General features: G+C 30.5%; 1 protein-coding gene across 1 annotated transcript in view; it reads right to left on the bottom strand.

The window, feature by feature from the left end:
* The window catches only part of LOC110638674 (probable LRR receptor-like serine/threonine-protein kinase At1g53440), a 41,295-nt gene that overhangs the window by 1,171 nt on the left and 22,095 nt on the right, over positions 1-18,029 (bottom strand). Inside the window, exons 7-21 of the mRNA XM_058134904.1 lie at positions 7,850-7,921; positions 7,599-7,670; positions 7,433-7,504; positions 7,234-7,305; positions 7,058-7,129; positions 6,890-6,961; positions 5,884-5,952; positions 5,740-5,802; positions 5,463-5,540; positions 5,207-5,250; positions 2,177-2,565; positions 812-995; positions 581-709; positions 367-482; positions 64-280 (exon numbers count right to left, since the gene is read on the bottom strand). Of these exons, the coding sequence (XP_057990887.1) occupies positions 64-280; positions 367-482; positions 581-709; positions 812-995; positions 2,177-2,565; positions 5,207-5,250; positions 5,463-5,540; positions 5,740-5,802; positions 5,884-5,952; positions 6,890-6,961; positions 7,058-7,129; positions 7,234-7,305; positions 7,433-7,504; positions 7,599-7,670; positions 7,850-7,921 (1,721 nt within the window). The remainder of the gene's footprint in view (positions 1-63; positions 281-366; positions 483-580; positions 710-811; positions 996-2,176; positions 2,566-5,206; positions 5,251-5,462; positions 5,541-5,739; positions 5,803-5,883; positions 5,953-6,889; positions 6,962-7,057; positions 7,130-7,233; positions 7,306-7,432; positions 7,505-7,598; positions 7,671-7,849; positions 7,922-18,029) is intronic.

The raw sequence follows: 18,029 nt of genomic DNA, 5'->3' as shown, positions 1-18,029 counted from the left end.
AAGTATTTATAATCAATTTTGCAACTTAATTAAAGACAAATTTTATATGCTATGCTTTCTTACCGAACAAGGCCTGATGTAGGGAGCCATTATCCATATACTCATATATTAGCAGATAAAGGCCTTTCTTATCACAATAACCATCCAACAACTGAACCACATTCTCATGCCTCAAAGATTTCAGGCTGAAAATTTCGCTTTTTAATTCATTCTTCTCTTGCTGATTTATGTCAGGAGAAATCTTCTTCACTGCTAATTTAATTTCATCAGGCAGTTCAGCCTGCATGCATACCATATGTAAGTAACATTTCTCTTTCACTAATCTTGAAAAAGAGGCTACCAAATCTTGATGAAGTCATTCATTACCTTGTATACTATCCCATAACGCCCCTTCCCAATCTCCTTTTTGGAGCTAAAATTTCTAGTAGCATCTATTATTTGTTGGAGGGTGACAGATTTGCCTTGGACCTCTATGTGGATTTCTGTTTACACAAAATGAAAGGTAAAAAGAAGGAAATTATTACATTAGTCCCTTCAAGGATTTATTGAACATTCATGCATGCAGTGTATAGAGTCTCACTTTGCAGCTCTTTGCTTTCCAACCAGCCCATTTGCCACATGAATGTCAATACAAGCAATGGAGTCAGTACAGCACCTACTGCAATCCCTGCTATTTGTGGAGGAGAGAGTTTCTCTCCGTGTTTGAAGTCTGAAAAAAACAGCGGAAGTAAGCAAGAAGTAAATTTTTTTCATCAACTTTGAAGTTTAAGGAAATGTAATTAAACTTTGATAATTTTATTTAATTATTTACTTGGTGTTACCGCGATGGCTGATATGAGAGGTCCATTTAAGTCGATTTGAGATCCTTTGCCAGCCCAAAAGAGATGAATCTCCAAGAAATTATCTTGTATTTCAACAGGCTGAACCTTGGTGACAATTCTGTTTGGACCATTTGCCTCATATTTTATGTTGAAATCCTTTAATCTTCTCTCCCCCTGTAATGAAAAGAGTAATTCCTTAATTAAATACATGTTTGACAAACAGTAATGAAATGCAATAGAGCTATAATTTTTTTTTTTCTAAAAGGTTAATTATAAAAAAATTTCTTGAATTTTGCCCTAAAAAACACTTATATTAATTTCTGCTATTTCAAAATTGGCGCTTTGAAAAGTACAAAATTTTAAACAACTAAAAGGCTTTATCACTATAATTTTATAAAACATCAATGATCATAGAACACTGGAAGGTTCGTAATTTTTTTTTTTTAAGGAAAAAATTTTGAAGTTTAATTAGCAACATTTTACCGTAGCATAAAAAACTTTAATTTAAATTTTGATTTTTTTTTAATTAATATAGTTGTATAAGAATTCAAAGTGCTAATTATCGTAGAGTGTTTGACCTAATTTATGAAAATTAATTTTTAAGCATTTAATATTTTTTAATAAGCAACAGAAATTTATCAACAAAAGCATTTTTGTTTTGAAGCTGCAACCTATAACATACTTTTGAGAAGAAGTTTACTTGTCAAATTTTTAGAAAATTAGTAAGTAGATATTAGTAAATTTATTTTTACCATTTTATTGTCTCGGTTTATTTGCTTTAATTTACTTCCAAATTAATTAATACCATTATTACTGTTATGTTCATCAAGATATCAACAAGTATAATGAAATTATTATTACATTATCATTATGCATATGATATAAAAATAACAATTTAATTTTTTAAAGTTTAATTAAAATTTGAAAAAATAGTTTTAAGTGTTTTTCCTTTATAACTGGTTTCCAATTATTTTTCAAATCTAAAACAATCATGATTTTTTATTCTCCTATGAAAATTGAATTGTATTAGTCGAACTATTTTTTCTCTATAATATCATGAATAAATTTTTTCTCTATAAATTTTGATTCAGTTAAAGATTTTTTTTTTTTTTGAGAAAATAGATTTTTTATGCAAATGCAATTCTTTCTTATAAATAAATATTGAAATTAAAAACTAATATATATATATATATATATATATATATATAGAGAGAGAGAGAGAGAGAGAGAGAGAGAGAGAGAGAGAGAGAGAGAGAGAGAGAAATGTAACAATATGTAATAATGAAATAAAACTAAATAGAACAGTCTACTGAATATTTACGAAAATAAATTGAATACAAGGATGGAAACATTACCTGAATATAAACATCAAAAATACGTTCCTTTAATTTGCTGTAGTCATCATCATCCATGGCAAAAGTATTTTCAATAAAGTGAAGTTTGACTGTGTAGTTGCCTTTCCTCATACAGAAGCCATGGTAAGAGAGTGACACTGGACAAAGGCGAGCTGTTTTGTACAACATTCCGTCATTTTCAAATATTGAGCTTCCGTTTGTAGTTTCTCTTATGTAATCACTTCTATTGACATAGTTCGAAAGATAGTCCAAGAATCCTCCTGAACAAGCGTAAGCCCATTTTCCATCATGATCTACATTAAAATTCGATCTTGCATTATCTCCATCGTAATCAATCCCCTCAACACGAATTTTCTCGCCGCCGCAATTTATAAATAGATTATTATACTCTGCAAGAAACATCTGTAGAAGATTATGTGGGCACAATACAATACCAGCTACTATCGTTGCAATTTGCAGTGTGTCATATACATCTACAAAGTGACTATGAGATAGAGTTTGTTAACCTATCTTATTAAGTGGTTGCAACAAGGTTCGTTACATGGATATCCCTTATCAACATCATCGTTGTTATTAGAAATTATGTGTATTTTTAGATTATAATAATGATTTGGTGTGTGTTGAGTTCAAGTTTAAACAAAATTAGGATGATAATTAGGGAAAAAAAAAAAGAAAAAAAAAGCTAGTATAATTCTGTGTTGATCGAATTATAATTGTAGTGGGATGTTATCCAATCCTTATTGAACTTGGATTTGGTGAATGAAACTTGTTCTCCTTTAAGGTTGTACTGAAACGCCGCTATTTGAAAACATAATTGAGAGGTGATTTTTTGTGTATTGTGTTAGCGGTAATGAGATTTATTTTTCGATAATCCAAATTTATTATTAATGAAATAAAGTCAGGAAAACTTAGCAAAGAACCCTCGATTCCTCTGGCTAGCAAACCTCCCCAGTACACCCAACTTGAAGGGAAAAAAGCTGAGTGAAAAAACAAACATCAAGAGGCCAATGAGATTAAATTAGCTTATGAGCGAGTTTTTAAGTTATTAATGCTAGTAATTTTTTTACAGCGAATATGTTTGTGAAAATCATTTTAAATTTTATATTTTTTTAGATTTTAGGATATTATTTTTATAATAATATATATGTGAAAACTTATTCATGATATCATCTAAATTAATTTGAGAATACTCCTAAACATAAATATAAATAAAAAAGAAAAATACTCCAACGCGGTTCGGCGGCCAAATCTGACGAAACCACCGACATTGGACTCTAGCAACATAGCTTTTAGATGGGACCGACGGTTCTCCGATTGGTGGCCATTTTCTGCAACGGTGAGGAAAGAGAAACATTGACTTTCGGAGCTGACTCTAATCAATCCAGTCATCACTCAAACAATTTAAGACCACCAATGGATTCACCTCATCATGGGCTTCGATACTTTGATTGGACATTGATCGGGAACGATGCTTGTCAACCAATCAGTGAGATTTTAATCCCCTTCAATTACTGTCTAATTTCTAAAATAATTCTAACTTAATAAAAATAATTTAATTGACTCTAATAAATTAAACGGCATTAAATTGGACTTCTAGGAATATTTCTAAAATTTTTAGAGCTAAATGGATAATCAATTATTGGACTATAGAGGAGCTAAACACTCGAGTTGAGTATTTGAGAATTGGATATATAAATAAGATTGCTTGTAGACCCCACATGAAAATTGTAATACTGTTATGAGCTTGAGGCCATATTGTTAAGTTTTTCTTACATAGAGAATAGTTCTAGTTACTGAGAAGATTCTATCAAATTGTTGTTAGAGCCTTAGAATAATAATTCTGTAATTACATGAGTATAATTGGTTAGTGTCTAATAAAGTGTCAGTATGTCTATATAGGTTAGTTGAACTAGCTGTGTTGGCAGTTCCAGCAAAGCTAGTAGTTAATGGGTTAGTCTATGACTGGAAACTACCTTAAACATTTTTATAAATGAATTTGCTTTTAAATGAATAAATGTTTCTTTAAATTAATGTTTCTTATATGTAAATGTTCTTCAATGCATTCATGTGCATTCATGCATTATGACTTATTTTATTAGACATTCTTGCATTCCTAGGACAATCTATATAAATGTATGTATTTCTAAAATGTCGCGGAGGTGCTGCATCTAACATTTACGTATGTAGTAGTTCATGGAAGACCTACCGGCTCCATTCGAAAAGGGAAGAGAAACAATAAATAAAGAAGAATAAATGAAGGAAAGGAAAAGAAAGGAATAGAAAGGCATGCATGCAAGATGAGCTCATCGAAATGAAAGTAAAAGGATGTCAGGTAAGGTAATTTTATGTGTCTCTGACATCTGGGTACCCAAAGTCCATACCAGCTTCACAAGGTAAGACTAATTTTATGTGTCTCTGGCATCTACCAAGTTACGTAAACTCAAGAGAAAGATAAGATAAATTAAAACATTATAAGATACAGGGTAAGGGGAGCCACTATTGACATGAATAACCCTGTATGTATTGTTTGTTTTATGGAAGTCATGTGAATGCTGGTTTCATGTGCTTGTAAATTTTATTACTGCTTTATTTATAAATTCTCTTATGTAGTTTCTCTACTTGTTGGGATTGGTCATCTTAATCCTCGTCTTCTATCTCTCCTTCAAGGACAAGAGTTGAAGACGTAGTTAACAAATTTTGACACTAAGTTTAAGTGGTTTGTTGCCTCATTTTGCTTATGGTATATTTTGTATTTTGTGGAACTCCTTTTTTGTGATGTGTAATTTTGTTGTGCTTGCTATTCCACATTTTGAAATAGTAAATGATTTTACGATTTATATTATTTAAAATATTTTATGACTCAAATGGGCCCCAAGAAAACATGTTCAGGCTTACTACAAGTTTTCGTGTCCTTAAGCTTACCTATTCCCTACAGCTTGTAGCAATCTTGAATTTAAGTCTTTACAAGCTTACCCATTCCTTAGTATTAGTAATAGTATTGAATTTGAGTCATTACATATAAAAACATACCTTTTCCTTGACAATGCTTATCTTTCAAATCAAGTATAGTTCTCCTGGGAGAGAAAATTAAAAACCAAACAATCATAAGAACCAATTTATAATCGTATTGATATAGAGTATAGACGACATCAATGATCATATATATTCATACCTGTTTGGCTCGCTAGTTGGCCACAAGCATCCCAACAAGAAAAGAAAATTGTCACATATTGATAATGAGAATTCAACAAAATTGCACAAAAAGAAAATACAATTAATTCCTTACACATTTATCTTAAACCCATCTAACTTTGTCTTTGTGATGTTGGACGATGAATTTGTAAAATTGTTATATGATAAATCCCTGCAACATCAATAGATTTTGGCATTAATTCATCATGACCTGATTTTACACTGATTAAAGTTCATAATTTAAATGAACGAAACTAAAAATGATTAGCAATAATTCACGAAAATGTTTAAAATTCTTGACTTCAATGTGTCTTTATTAATCCAAACCAAAAAGAAATGTAGTTTGAAATTTTAGATTATTGGAAACGTACGCTCTGTCGAAGCTGGAAATCCAGGAAGGAATCGGCCCACTAAGCATATTTCTCGCGAGAAACCTGACCAAAAATCAAATGTATCATAGTTTTTCAATTAATTGGCAAAAATCAACTCATCAGAAGATGGATTGATTCACTCACAACATATTTAAATTTTTGCTCTTGATAGTATCTGGGAGGCCACCAATTAAATTGTTGAAGCTCAAATCACTGGGGAAAAAAATAATAATAATAAATAATCTAGAATTTGATAATCACATGTTTTGTGATTTTGACAAAGAATATTATGTCATCAATTTCTGACATAAAAAAAAAAAACATAAAATAAAAGAATGATGATCAAAATATTTTCATAATTTTCACCATAAAGATGAAAATAAATAAATAAAGGATTCAAACTTGAGATACTCTATACTTCTTACAAGTAACAATCTTAAAATTTGTGAGAGCCTCAAAAATAAACAAAATAATCACGTGTAATATAAGTCAGGCTATGGAAAGCGACCAACTTAAATACTTAATAGAAAAATGTGTAAGTAAAATTTCTTACCTTTATAAAACTTGTTTTGCAATTATCATTCAAAATATTGTATAAGAGAAAAATGATGATTGCGTTAAAAATATCTTTACTTTTGCTATGTTAGTACATATATAGACCTAAAAGGCCATTAATTTAGTAGGTCTATTCTCTAATAATCATAGCAATTTTAAAAATAAAATTATGAAGAACATTTTCTTCATAATTCTTTTACTTTGCAGTACTATATAATGGATCTAAGGCAGTAATGGAAAATTGCTACTATATATGCTTAAATCGGAGTCATTAGTCAATGACAGCAGTTTGAAAATGGTTACATCTGCCTCCACTATTGTCACATAAAGTAGCAATTGGATAACATTTTTACAGTGAATAAAAATTGTTGCCTTGAATAGACATAAATCATTGTTATTATAACAATTTTAATAGCAATTTTATTAAATTTTTTACATAATTTATTAATTTATTTGCAATAGTTTTAAACTATCACAAAACTGTTGTTTTATATATATAAAGACAACAGTTTTAGAACTGATGCTAAGGAATCGTTGCCTTAAATCTAATATGCAGCAATGTTGTTTTAAGGAAAAAAAAATATGAAGAACTTACAGTTGCTTTAATGAAGGCAAATAAAAAATGTACGGGGGAATTTGACCAGCAATTGAGCAATTCCTCAATGTCCTGTAGGAAACATTAAATAATTATGGATGGGATTCATTTATATGTTGGCTGCGTTAATATAAGAAATAACCAATTTAACATGAGATGGCCACTTACAGATACTCCATTTGTGTGATATTTGCACGATTAGGAAAAGAGACACTAGAATTTCTTAGATCACTAATTCTCCTGAACGTATAACCGCACTATTTAGAAACGTTCATAAAAAAAATTGTGCACTTTCTAATTGAAAATTATAAATAAGAAGCAACGATATTTGGAACTGTACTTACAAAAGCCAAAGATTTGATAAATTAAATATTTCCAAAGGCAGGTCACCCTCAAAATCATTTCCAGCAAGATTCCTATGATCCAATCGATAGAAGATCAATATTGTACAGATTTGACAGGTTGATAGAAGGTCAATATTGTTAGGATTTGAATATCTTAGAAATACCTAACAATATTTGCAAAGAACAAATGAATGCTTACAAGTAAGAGAGACTCGTCCATTTTGCAAAGAAGTTGGGTATTCTGCCAGTGAAACTGTTTCCACCTATTGTACTGCATTTGACAAGCTAAGTTTCCTTTAATATAAAATAGTATAGATCGGAATTTTTTTTCTCAGGCTTAAAGAATAACAAGGGTTTGCACATACAACATCACCAAAGATGTAAGGTTGGCATATTCTTTCGGCAACTCTCCAATTAACCTGTTGGATCCCACGGAACTGCAACAACGAAAAGGCTCTTCTAAATATATTGAGATGAGAATTTACCTAAAACTAGATCTAGGAGTATCAAAATTGAAATAAAAATAAATTTACATATATTAATTATTCCTTCATTTCATATCTTTATCTGTGCAAAAGCCTAATGTTATTCTTCTGTAGTTATAACGAAAACTTACAGATATTGAAGCCTGCTCAAGCTTCCAAGTTCTGGTGGAAGATTGCCGCTAAGATTATTCTGTGATAAGTACCTAATGGAAACATGTAAAATAAATGGCTATTGTTCAATTCAAAACTATAAAATTAAATCAGATTAAATTGAATTAAATAATATTTTTAAGTTTAAAGCTTATTTGATAAAATTATCAGGATTTTATTAAAGCCTGTCTTTCTGTCTCATATGTATTCTTAACCAATTTGATAAAAAAAAAAAAAGTAAATATGTGAAAATAAATTTTAATTTTTGACATTTATTTCAATTAAAAACAGTGTATATAATTAAAAAAATTTTAATTTTATTAACTTAAAAATTAACCTTTGATATTTATTTCAATTTTAATAATAAGTTATTTATGTGAAATAAATACAAGCACCGACATGGCATATTAATTATGAGAAAAAATTTTAGATTTTATTGATGGGTTTCATATTTCTCATTAAATATATATATTTTTTTGTGATTTAAATATTGTGTGTGCTAATGACTAGTTTACAGAAACAAAATTCTATTTATCCGTTTCAAAATAATTAAAATATAAAATTATACTTTTTTTTTTAAGTCCTTTTATTTCTAAACAATGCATTTGATGTCATTCAATAAAAATAAATTATTTGTTCTGGCGTTCTACACATTTGCCCTACTAATGATTCAGTAATTTTTAATTTAATATAAATTAATGATTATTTATCACCAATAGTGATTATAATTCTTAACAATTTGTTTAACACAAATTTTTACAAACACTAAAAAAAAAAAGTTCTACAATATTTTTTTTATAGCCAACTGAAATTAATTGTTATTGGTAACCAATTTTACAATCAATTTGTGATTTTAACTTTTTTTTAGTAAAATAGCTAATTTTTAAAAATTTAGTAATTAATTCAAGAATCGGTTAGCAATAATAACTGATTTATAATTAGTTGCTAAATCGGTTGATAATCAATATTAGAAAATCCTTGAATATATAATTAGCAACTGATTTTAAAATCGGTTACTATTCAGTTACTAATAAAATTGATTATTAAATTAAAGAGTTATTTTAATTAGCTCCAAATTTTAACAACTGATTTACAATTAGTTGCAAAAATTAACTGCTATTAGCAATCAATTTAAGTCGGTTGTAAAAATCAATTGTTAATAGTAATCGATTTGCGTATTGATTGCTGATTACAATATTTTTTTTTAAAGACTCCAAATTCGCAATCATTTCTTTATCGATTGCTATTAGTAATTAATTTTTGTAACAAACTTAAATCGGTTGCTAAATTTTCTCCCAAAAAATTCCCTTCAAATTTTTTGTTTTTCTCTTTTATTTATAACCGATTTGAGAATTGATCGCTAATAGTAATCAATTTTTGCAATCGGATATTGCTATTAGCAACCGATTTTGTAACTAATATCATTGTAAAAATTTCTCCAAAAATTTCTATCCAATTTTTTGTTTTGTTTTTTTTTATTTGTAACCGATTTGTGAATTAATTACTAATAGTAATTGATTTTGCAATCGATTGTGAATCAGTTGTAAAATTTTGCCCCCAAGTTTTTAAAAAAATTAGCAACCAATAATTAATTGCTAAAATCATTTACTAATCCATTTATATAAAATACTACTTATTTTCTTTCCCTGCTACTCATTTCTTTTTCTTCTTTCTTATCTTTTATATCATTTAATTTCTTCATCATATTTTTCTTTTTCATCTATTTTATTTATCATTTTTTCATTTCTAATCTATTTTCTTCATTATCTTTTTCTTTTAATTTATCTTCTTCTTCATCTTTTTCTTTTTCATTTTTCTCCTTCATTAATTTTTTCTTTCTCATATATTTTCATCATCTTTTTCTTTCTTATATTTTTTATTTAATTTATTTTTATTATAATTTTTTTGTTCGTATATTTTTTGTTAGTAAATTATTTGTAGTAATAATTAAATTTTTCTTAAATTTTTTGTTATATATATATATATATATATATATATATATATATATATATATATATATTCATTTTTTTACTAATTTATCTTATAAATATATTTTTATATTAATTTTATGGTACTAGTTTTTCATTAATAAATTATTATTTTTTAATTTTTAAAATATTTTTTTATGAGAATTTTCAATTGTTATTTGGAAATTTAATTTTTTATCTTCTTTTAAATTAGCATCTGATAATCGGTTGCTAAATCAGTTGCAGATAGCAACCGACTTACAAAATAGTTGTAAATTTGTCAAACTAAAGGCATTGAGTTTTTTGCAATCGATTATGTATCGATTGTTATTAGTAACTAATTTTGATTACTAGTAGCAGCTGATAATTTTTAATCAAAATTTTATTTTTTCCTTTTAATTTGATTTTTGATTTAGTTTTTGGTTGTTATTGGCTGCTACTAGCAACCAATTTATCCGTAGGTTGCCAATCGATTAGCAATGTAACAACTTGAATTTTTCTTTTTTTTTAAAAAAAAAAATAATAATAATAATAATAATAATAATAATAACATTAACATGTTTAAATAAATTTTTAGAAATGTTTATAATTAAGATATTTTATTATTATTATTATTTTTTTTTTTTTTTAAAAAAAAAAACATGTTTAAATAAATTTTTAGAAATGTTTATAATTAAGATATTTTATTATTATTATTATTATTATTATTATTATTATTATTATTAAATGAAATTAAAGGTGTTTTTGGAATTGAGTTATTTATATTAAATAAAGATTATTTTATCATGCATTTATGTAAGTGGTTGATAATATAATAATTAGCATTTTATAATTTTGAATATTTTATTATAGTTGAAATGTTTTAGTTTTTAATTATTTTAAGATTGTAAAAAAAATAAAAATAATAATTTTATTATATATTTTAATATATAAAAATAATTAAAAATTAAAAAAATTATAAATTTATTACAAAATGAATCTGGGCATCAACTACGTCCAGATTCAAAGAAGTCAGATTAGTTTAAAAAAAAAAAAAATTTTGAAATGTTACAGCCCAAACCCCACCACACCCCCACAGCCCCTTCCCCATTTTCTCTTTCCCTCTCACGTTTCTCTCCCTCCTTATTTTGCTTTGGCCAACATCACACTCATGGATAGGGGTGGCCACGGTCCGATTTCGAATCGAAACCGAACAAGAATCGGTTCGGTCAAAATCGAACCGAAACTGATTAAAATTGGAACTGGCTTTGAATTGGACCGAAACCGTCCTTCTACGGTTTGGTTCAGGTTCATATTTTTTAGAAACTATGAATCGGCGGTTCTGAACCGGATTGAACCGATGGTTCCAAACCGAATCAAACCGGCGATTTAAATATAAAAAAATTCAATAAATACCTCACTCCACTCCTAATTTATTTATATATAAATATATCATTAATTCTCTATACAATTATTCTCTACACTCTTTTTAATTCTTAATACTCTTTTAATTTCTCTCAAATTTTCTAAATAATTATTTTCTACACTCCTTTTAATTCTCAGTACTATCACAATTCCCCTACTTTATTATTTTATATGCTCACTGAAATTTTTAATACTATCTTAATTACTCTGTTATTATATTATATCTTCAATAAAATTTTCAATACCCTCTATTTTTATTTTTTTTTCTTTTATATTTTTTTAATTATCAATTATCATATAATTTTTTAAAAAAGAGCAAGTAATACTCAACTCAACTCAACTAAGATTTTATCCCAAAAATTTATTGGGGTCGACTATATGGATTTTCTTTCTCCACTCTAAACGATTTTGGGTTAAATCCTCGGAAACGTGTAATGCTTCTAAGTCATGTTGTACTATTCTCCTCCAAGTCAGTTTAGGTCTACATATTCTTTTCTTTCTATCCTCTAACCCAATGTGCTCTACTTGTCTAACTGGAACTTTCCTATGTCTACACTTCACATGACCAAACCACTTCAATCTCCATTCTCTCAACTTATAACTAAAAATTTTGATTCCTCTAAATTCTAAAGGGATACATAGGCAAAATTAAGTTCATGCACCTTTTGTAATTTTTTTTTTTAAATTAATTTCATCTCTAGTTTTTTAATAAGTTCAAGTCGTTGCTTATTAAATTTTTCTTAAAAATAAGTTTTTTTTATTCTTTTTTTTTATTTTGATTGAAAGATTTCTAAGAAAAATTAAAATATTTTTACAAATATAACTTAAATTCTAAATCAATAAAATTTTTCTCTAATTTTTTCCTTTAAGTCGCTCTTAAACCGCCCCCAAACTGTCCTCCAAACCGTCTTGAACTGTCTTTTTTCAAACCGTCCTTTAATCCGTTTTAAACCGGGGCTCGAACCGAAACCAATGGTTCAGGAACCGTCCCATGACGGTTTGGTTCAGGTTCATAATTTCATTGAACTTGAACCGGCTATTCCTGAACCGTGGCCTACTCATGGACGGTGATCGACCGGCGAGTGACTGGACACTTTAGATGACGCCAACAAGCCAAGGATCGGTGGCAATGGGCAGCAGTAGTGGTGGTTTTTTCTTTTTAAAGAGGGAAAATGGGTCCCAAATTTTAAATGTTCATATCCGATGACCCCGATGTTCGATCAGAGTGATTCCAGTGGCTACAAACTCCTAGTGGAGAGCTCTTTCAAATGGGATCAACCACGCTAAAATTGGTGGCTATTTCCGACGCTGGCGAGGAGAGAGGAAATGGGTAGATTCAAAGCTTTTCTGTTAGATTCTAGATGAACTATCGGATCGATGATTCGAAACCACCTTTAAACTCAGCACAGTGAGATCTTCGAGATGGGACTAACCTCGCTCTGATCGGACACAATTGGAAAAAGGGGATCATCGGACTGTCCAGATTGCACAATGAGATTTTGGAGTTTTTTCGATTCTCATAAATTAAAAATAATTATATGATAATTATTAACAATTTATGGGCTTCGTTTAGGCATGATCGGATTGGCGGCAGCTCACAAGCACTCGGGATTGAGTTTTTGGGCCAGTCAGAGCGCTATGTGGGCTGTCCCGAAAAATTGTTGTGTTTATAGTTATTTCCAACATTTTCAGACATTTCAAACACATTCCAAAGAGCAAAATTCACAAAGGTAATCCTAAACTCAAGTTATATAATTTTTACCTAGGATTAAGCTAGCTAATTAATTTGTGAAATATTCCTAGCATGTTAAAAATAATTGAAATAATATGTATGGGCTTTAAGATGATGTGAAGGAATTTCAGGAATATTTTTGGAATTTTTGTAAGGTATTTGATAATTAATTGGACAGTAGTGAAGTATAGGGACCTAAACAAGATATGGAGAATTGAATCTAGATTAGGCTTCTTGTATGCCCCAAATGGGCATAGTATTTGTTGTTGTGGGCCTGAGGCCCTGAGTGTTGCATTTTGATAAGTTTTCTTGCAGAATGTTAGGTCCTGTTATAGGAAAGTTTCTATCAAAATTTTAGCAAGAACCTAGGAATAATTCTTGCTTCTTTAGTTTAAATTAATTAATCATCTTGTCAGTAAATTGATGGAGGTCAGTGTGTCTGTATTGGTGTTTAGTGCCAGCCATTTTTCTTTCTTTCAGTCAGACCAACTACAGTCGAGTTGACCAGTCTATGAGTTAGATATTGATTATTTTTGTAATTTGAATATTAATTATATATCTAGCATGCTCATGCATGTTATAAATATTTAATTATGCACATAAATATTAATATATTAAGAGCATTTTAGTTACTGTATATTTAATTATTATTATTTATTTGTGATTGACATCCTAAGGATAATTTGGAGCTGAGTGTGTTATTTATATATAGATATGAATTAGACGGGTAGTTGCAGCTTAAGCAAGTCTCGCCGGAACCTAGTCTTTACGGATATGAAAAGTCGGGGTGAGGTGCGGCTTTGAGTTGATCTCACTGGCCCCTGCACTTAGATTTAAGCAAAAGTCCAGCTTGAGTTGAGCTTGCTGGCGGGATTTGGATTAAGAGAGCTGTATACGGGATCAGCTCCCATATTTATATATTGATATGATACATTGGGTGTGTGAGTAGCTTCAAATTATCTTCTCGTGCAAATATTAGGTGAATTGTTGTAAATGTGTTGGATGTCCATTACATAGTAGAGTTGCACTATTTTTAGATGGTTATAGAAATTGCATGTATAATCAATGTCTAAACTGTAACGCCCTCACCATAGGTAGTCCTTACATTTTACTGTTTCGACGACTAATGTCTATTGGGACAGCCAGAATGTCTGGAACTACACTTAAACTATAGTGAGGAGGCATAAATTGAAGAAATAAATGTTAAGAAAATATAGAAAAAATTTTGAGAAAATAAAATATAATTTAGAGAATTTATTAATTGGTATAAAATAATAAAAATGACCCGATATGCACTATGAAGGGCATTTTGGTCATTTCACCCCCAGAGGTGAATTTTGACCTAAATGTCAAATTAAAATTTGGAAATAAAATAATTAACATAAATTAAATTTATGAATTTGAATTTGGAAAATGAGAAGAGAAAGAAGAGGAAAAGAAAAGAAAGGAAATAGACTTATGAAATTTAAAAACAATAAAGTACAATAATTATAGAATATATATATAAGACACAAGATGACAAAAGCCACCAACTCACCTTCTTCTTCCTCTTCTTTCTCCTTTGTGCCGCCCACTTTGGTCTTCTCTCCACCATTTTTTTCAAGCTTAAAGCTTGAATATTCCTTCATCTACCCATCAAAACCTTTAGCACCCTTCACAAAAAATACTCTGCACTCCATCAGGAAGCCATAGATACCCATAAGAAGCAAGAAAGTTGAGGTTTGGGAAGCTCAAGTGAGGTTAGTGCCCTAATCCATCTTTCCTTCTTCATTAAACATGAAAGGCATGTTTAGCTAGGAATAAATTTCATAAAATAAAAAAGTAAACCTTGAGGGAAGAATCTTTATTTTTTTTTGTAGCCCTAGGGAAGACATGAAATTAATGGTTTTTGTTGGTTTAAATTAGGTTAGGGAAGTAAACTAACAAGGTATTATATATTAGAATTGGTTTGCATCTAAATTTCATGAGATTGAAATTTGTGAGTTAGGGTTTGACCTAACTTTGGTACTTTTGTATTATATCTTGCAATTGGGATTGTTGAGATGTGTTGATGATATATAGAAGTGCTATGAATGTCAAATTGAAGTAAGGGAGTTGGAGGAAATTGATATTGGGAGTGTTTGATTATTTGCAGGTTGGGACTCAATGAATCCATAACAGAAAATGTAGGACTCTAATTGGTATGAGGCCAATTGGAGGTGAAATTAGACTCAAAATAGCCCATTTTTCATGCGGACACCATGCCCAAATTTTGTCAAAATCATGACCAATTCTCTGCCCAAACTCGGATGACCAAACACTGAAACCTAGAAAATGACCAAATGAACAGTACATGTTCATTTGGTCATAACTCTCTCTATATTGGTCCAAATGATCTAAAATTTACATCAATGGAAAGCTTAGACATAGGGCTACACTTTTTATGAGGATCACTTGACCCAGTTTTGCATTTAACTAAGTCAAATTATTAGCACAATTTGGGTCACTAAAACTGCCAACCCAGAAATTGACCAAAACACTGTTCCTTTGGTATGCTTGACCAGTTTTGGAAAAAATGTCATAACTTGGTCTCCAAAGTTGCAAATTGAGTGAAACTAGTGCCAAAGATCTTATAAGACATAGCTTAACAATTTTTATGTTTTGACCAAGCTCCAAAACCCATTGCATCCTAGGAAAAATATTAGCCAAAGTTAGGAATTGAAATCTGGAAAATGTTAAGTTGAACCTAGAATGCCATTTGATACCCGTGTGTTCATTTGGCCATAACTCCCACTAGGAAATTCCATTTGAGATGTGCCAATATGATCTGGAAACACGATACTTAGGGCTACAACATTGATTTCAGACACCTTTGCCAAATTCTAAGTGTAAAGACCCTAAAAAGAGGGTCAAACATACTGCCCTGAAGTTTGACTATTGCCTTTATAGGATTAAGAGTCTAGGTTAATACATTGACCATAACTCACTATACCAAGCTTAAAAAATTATGAAATTATACTTGGGAGTCCCTAAGACATAGAGAACAAATCTTATGAAGGAACCTCAGTCTAAAATGACCATAAAATGATCAAATGACTAGTCAAAGTTTGTTGACCAGGAATTGCCAATTCTGGACAGCTTAGAGGCAAATGGACCAGTTATGGTATTTTGACTATAACTTGAGTTCTATAACCCCAAATTGAGTGATTTAGAAACTGAAATTCAAGTTTAAACATAGAGGAACAACTTCCATGAAGGAAGTGTGGCCAAACAGTGGCTGCAAACTGATCAAATGGATAGGTAAAAGTGAGACACAAAAATTGAAAACTAAGAAAGGTCAATGAGATAAATTATCTTATGGTAGGGAATTTAACCCTAACAAGCTATTGAACACTAAACCATATGAAAGAGGTATGTGAGACCTATTATCCCACTATAAAGTGATAGGAACATTCAAATAAATATGTAATAATGTGTAATTGCCCATAGTATACTTAGACTTATTTATTTAGTTTGGATCGATTGGTATACCAATTAGGGACTACAGATAGCAGTACTGCCTACCTAGAAAATCATGAACTAACAATATATGTCTGGTATGATTGTTCTACACGTTATATACCTACTTATTGGCCATTGTGCCAAACTTTATTCTAGCTTTACAAGCCTGACAGCGGGCCTCGTGCCTGACAGATATATACTGGATAGTCATATGGCTGTCTAACTAGTATACATCCGTGTATCCACCTTTGATAATTTGTTATAGGTTTCTTAGGCACTAATAATGATTAATTAATACTGAATATACAATAAGTAAATAGAAAAGATCCCAATAATTTCTATTGTTTCTAACGTGCAATAAAAATGTAAAAGACCCAGAAATTATGAATTGCAATTATTATTTCAATTGTTAAATTATTGTTATTATAAATTATGCACCACTAAGCGTTATGCTTAGCACGTTCGTTTTCCATCGCATAGGTACTGGAGATTAGTCCTAGCAGCCGCAGCAGCAGCAGTAGTAGTGCTCATACAGAGACCGATCAGATCTGCCAGTGTTTACTAGTCACCTCTAAAGTTGTTTTTCTTTTTGGTAGGGCCCATGTATGTCTAGATTTTGTACTTTTTGTTCATTGTACATAAACACATGATGTATTCCATTTTGAGATTGTAATGTAAACTTGTAATTTATTATCTATGAATTTCTATATGAATGCAATAGATGATATTTTTGAGATCTCATAAATAATTGTGAATGAAATGATAAAAAAGAATATGATATGGAAATGTGTGAATTGGATATGAACATGTAAATAGGTGATTAGTGGAACCCACTAGATGCTAATAAAATAGGGGAGGCTCGATCCGGGTCTCCACAGAAATAAGTTATAAAAAAAAAAATTCTACACATAGAATACATGTTTTAAATGATATTAAAAGTTTACAATGGACATGATAAGACAAGATAGGGTGCTCCGGCACCGAATGTGGCACTTCTTGCTCAGCTATACAGTAGACGGGTAAGGGGCGTCACATTTAGTGGTATCAGAGCAGAGGTTTAGGCGGTCCTAGACCTAAATAGTTAGAAATAGATAGAGTGCATCACATGCATGGGCCTTTAAATAGAATCGAGGTGACACTAATGCAGATCTGTTCTTTATCTGTTTTATAGGATCGATGGCATCTGATCCTTCAAAGCACAGACCCCCAGGACCGATAGAGGAGGAGGTAGAGAGTCACGCACCCGCACCTGCTCCTAGTCGGGGGCGAAGTAGTAGTAGAGCGGAATCATCTTGAGGTGTTGTGAGTAGGGCACAGCAGGCCTTCTATGAACAAATGACACAGCTGCTCCGTCAGGTCACCGAAGCCATCCCACAGCCACAGCCACCCCCACCTCCACAGCCAAAGCCACCACCACCACCACCACCTGTACAGCCACCTCCACCTCCACCCCCACAGCCACAACCTGTACACAGATCCCCACTAGAGAGACTGCAGAAGTATGGAGCAGTCAACTTCAGGGGTAAGAGGGATGATAATCCAGCCACAGCAGAGTATTGACTGGAGAGGACAGAGAGG

The sequence above is a fragment of the Hevea brasiliensis genome, chromosome 14 (assembly GCF_030052815.1).
Source record: "Hevea brasiliensis isolate MT/VB/25A 57/8 chromosome 14, ASM3005281v1, whole genome shotgun sequence".
NCBI classification, from domain to species: Eukaryota; Viridiplantae; Streptophyta; class Magnoliopsida; order Malpighiales; family Euphorbiaceae; genus Hevea; species Hevea brasiliensis.
This window is presented reverse-complemented; position numbering and strand designations above follow the sequence as displayed.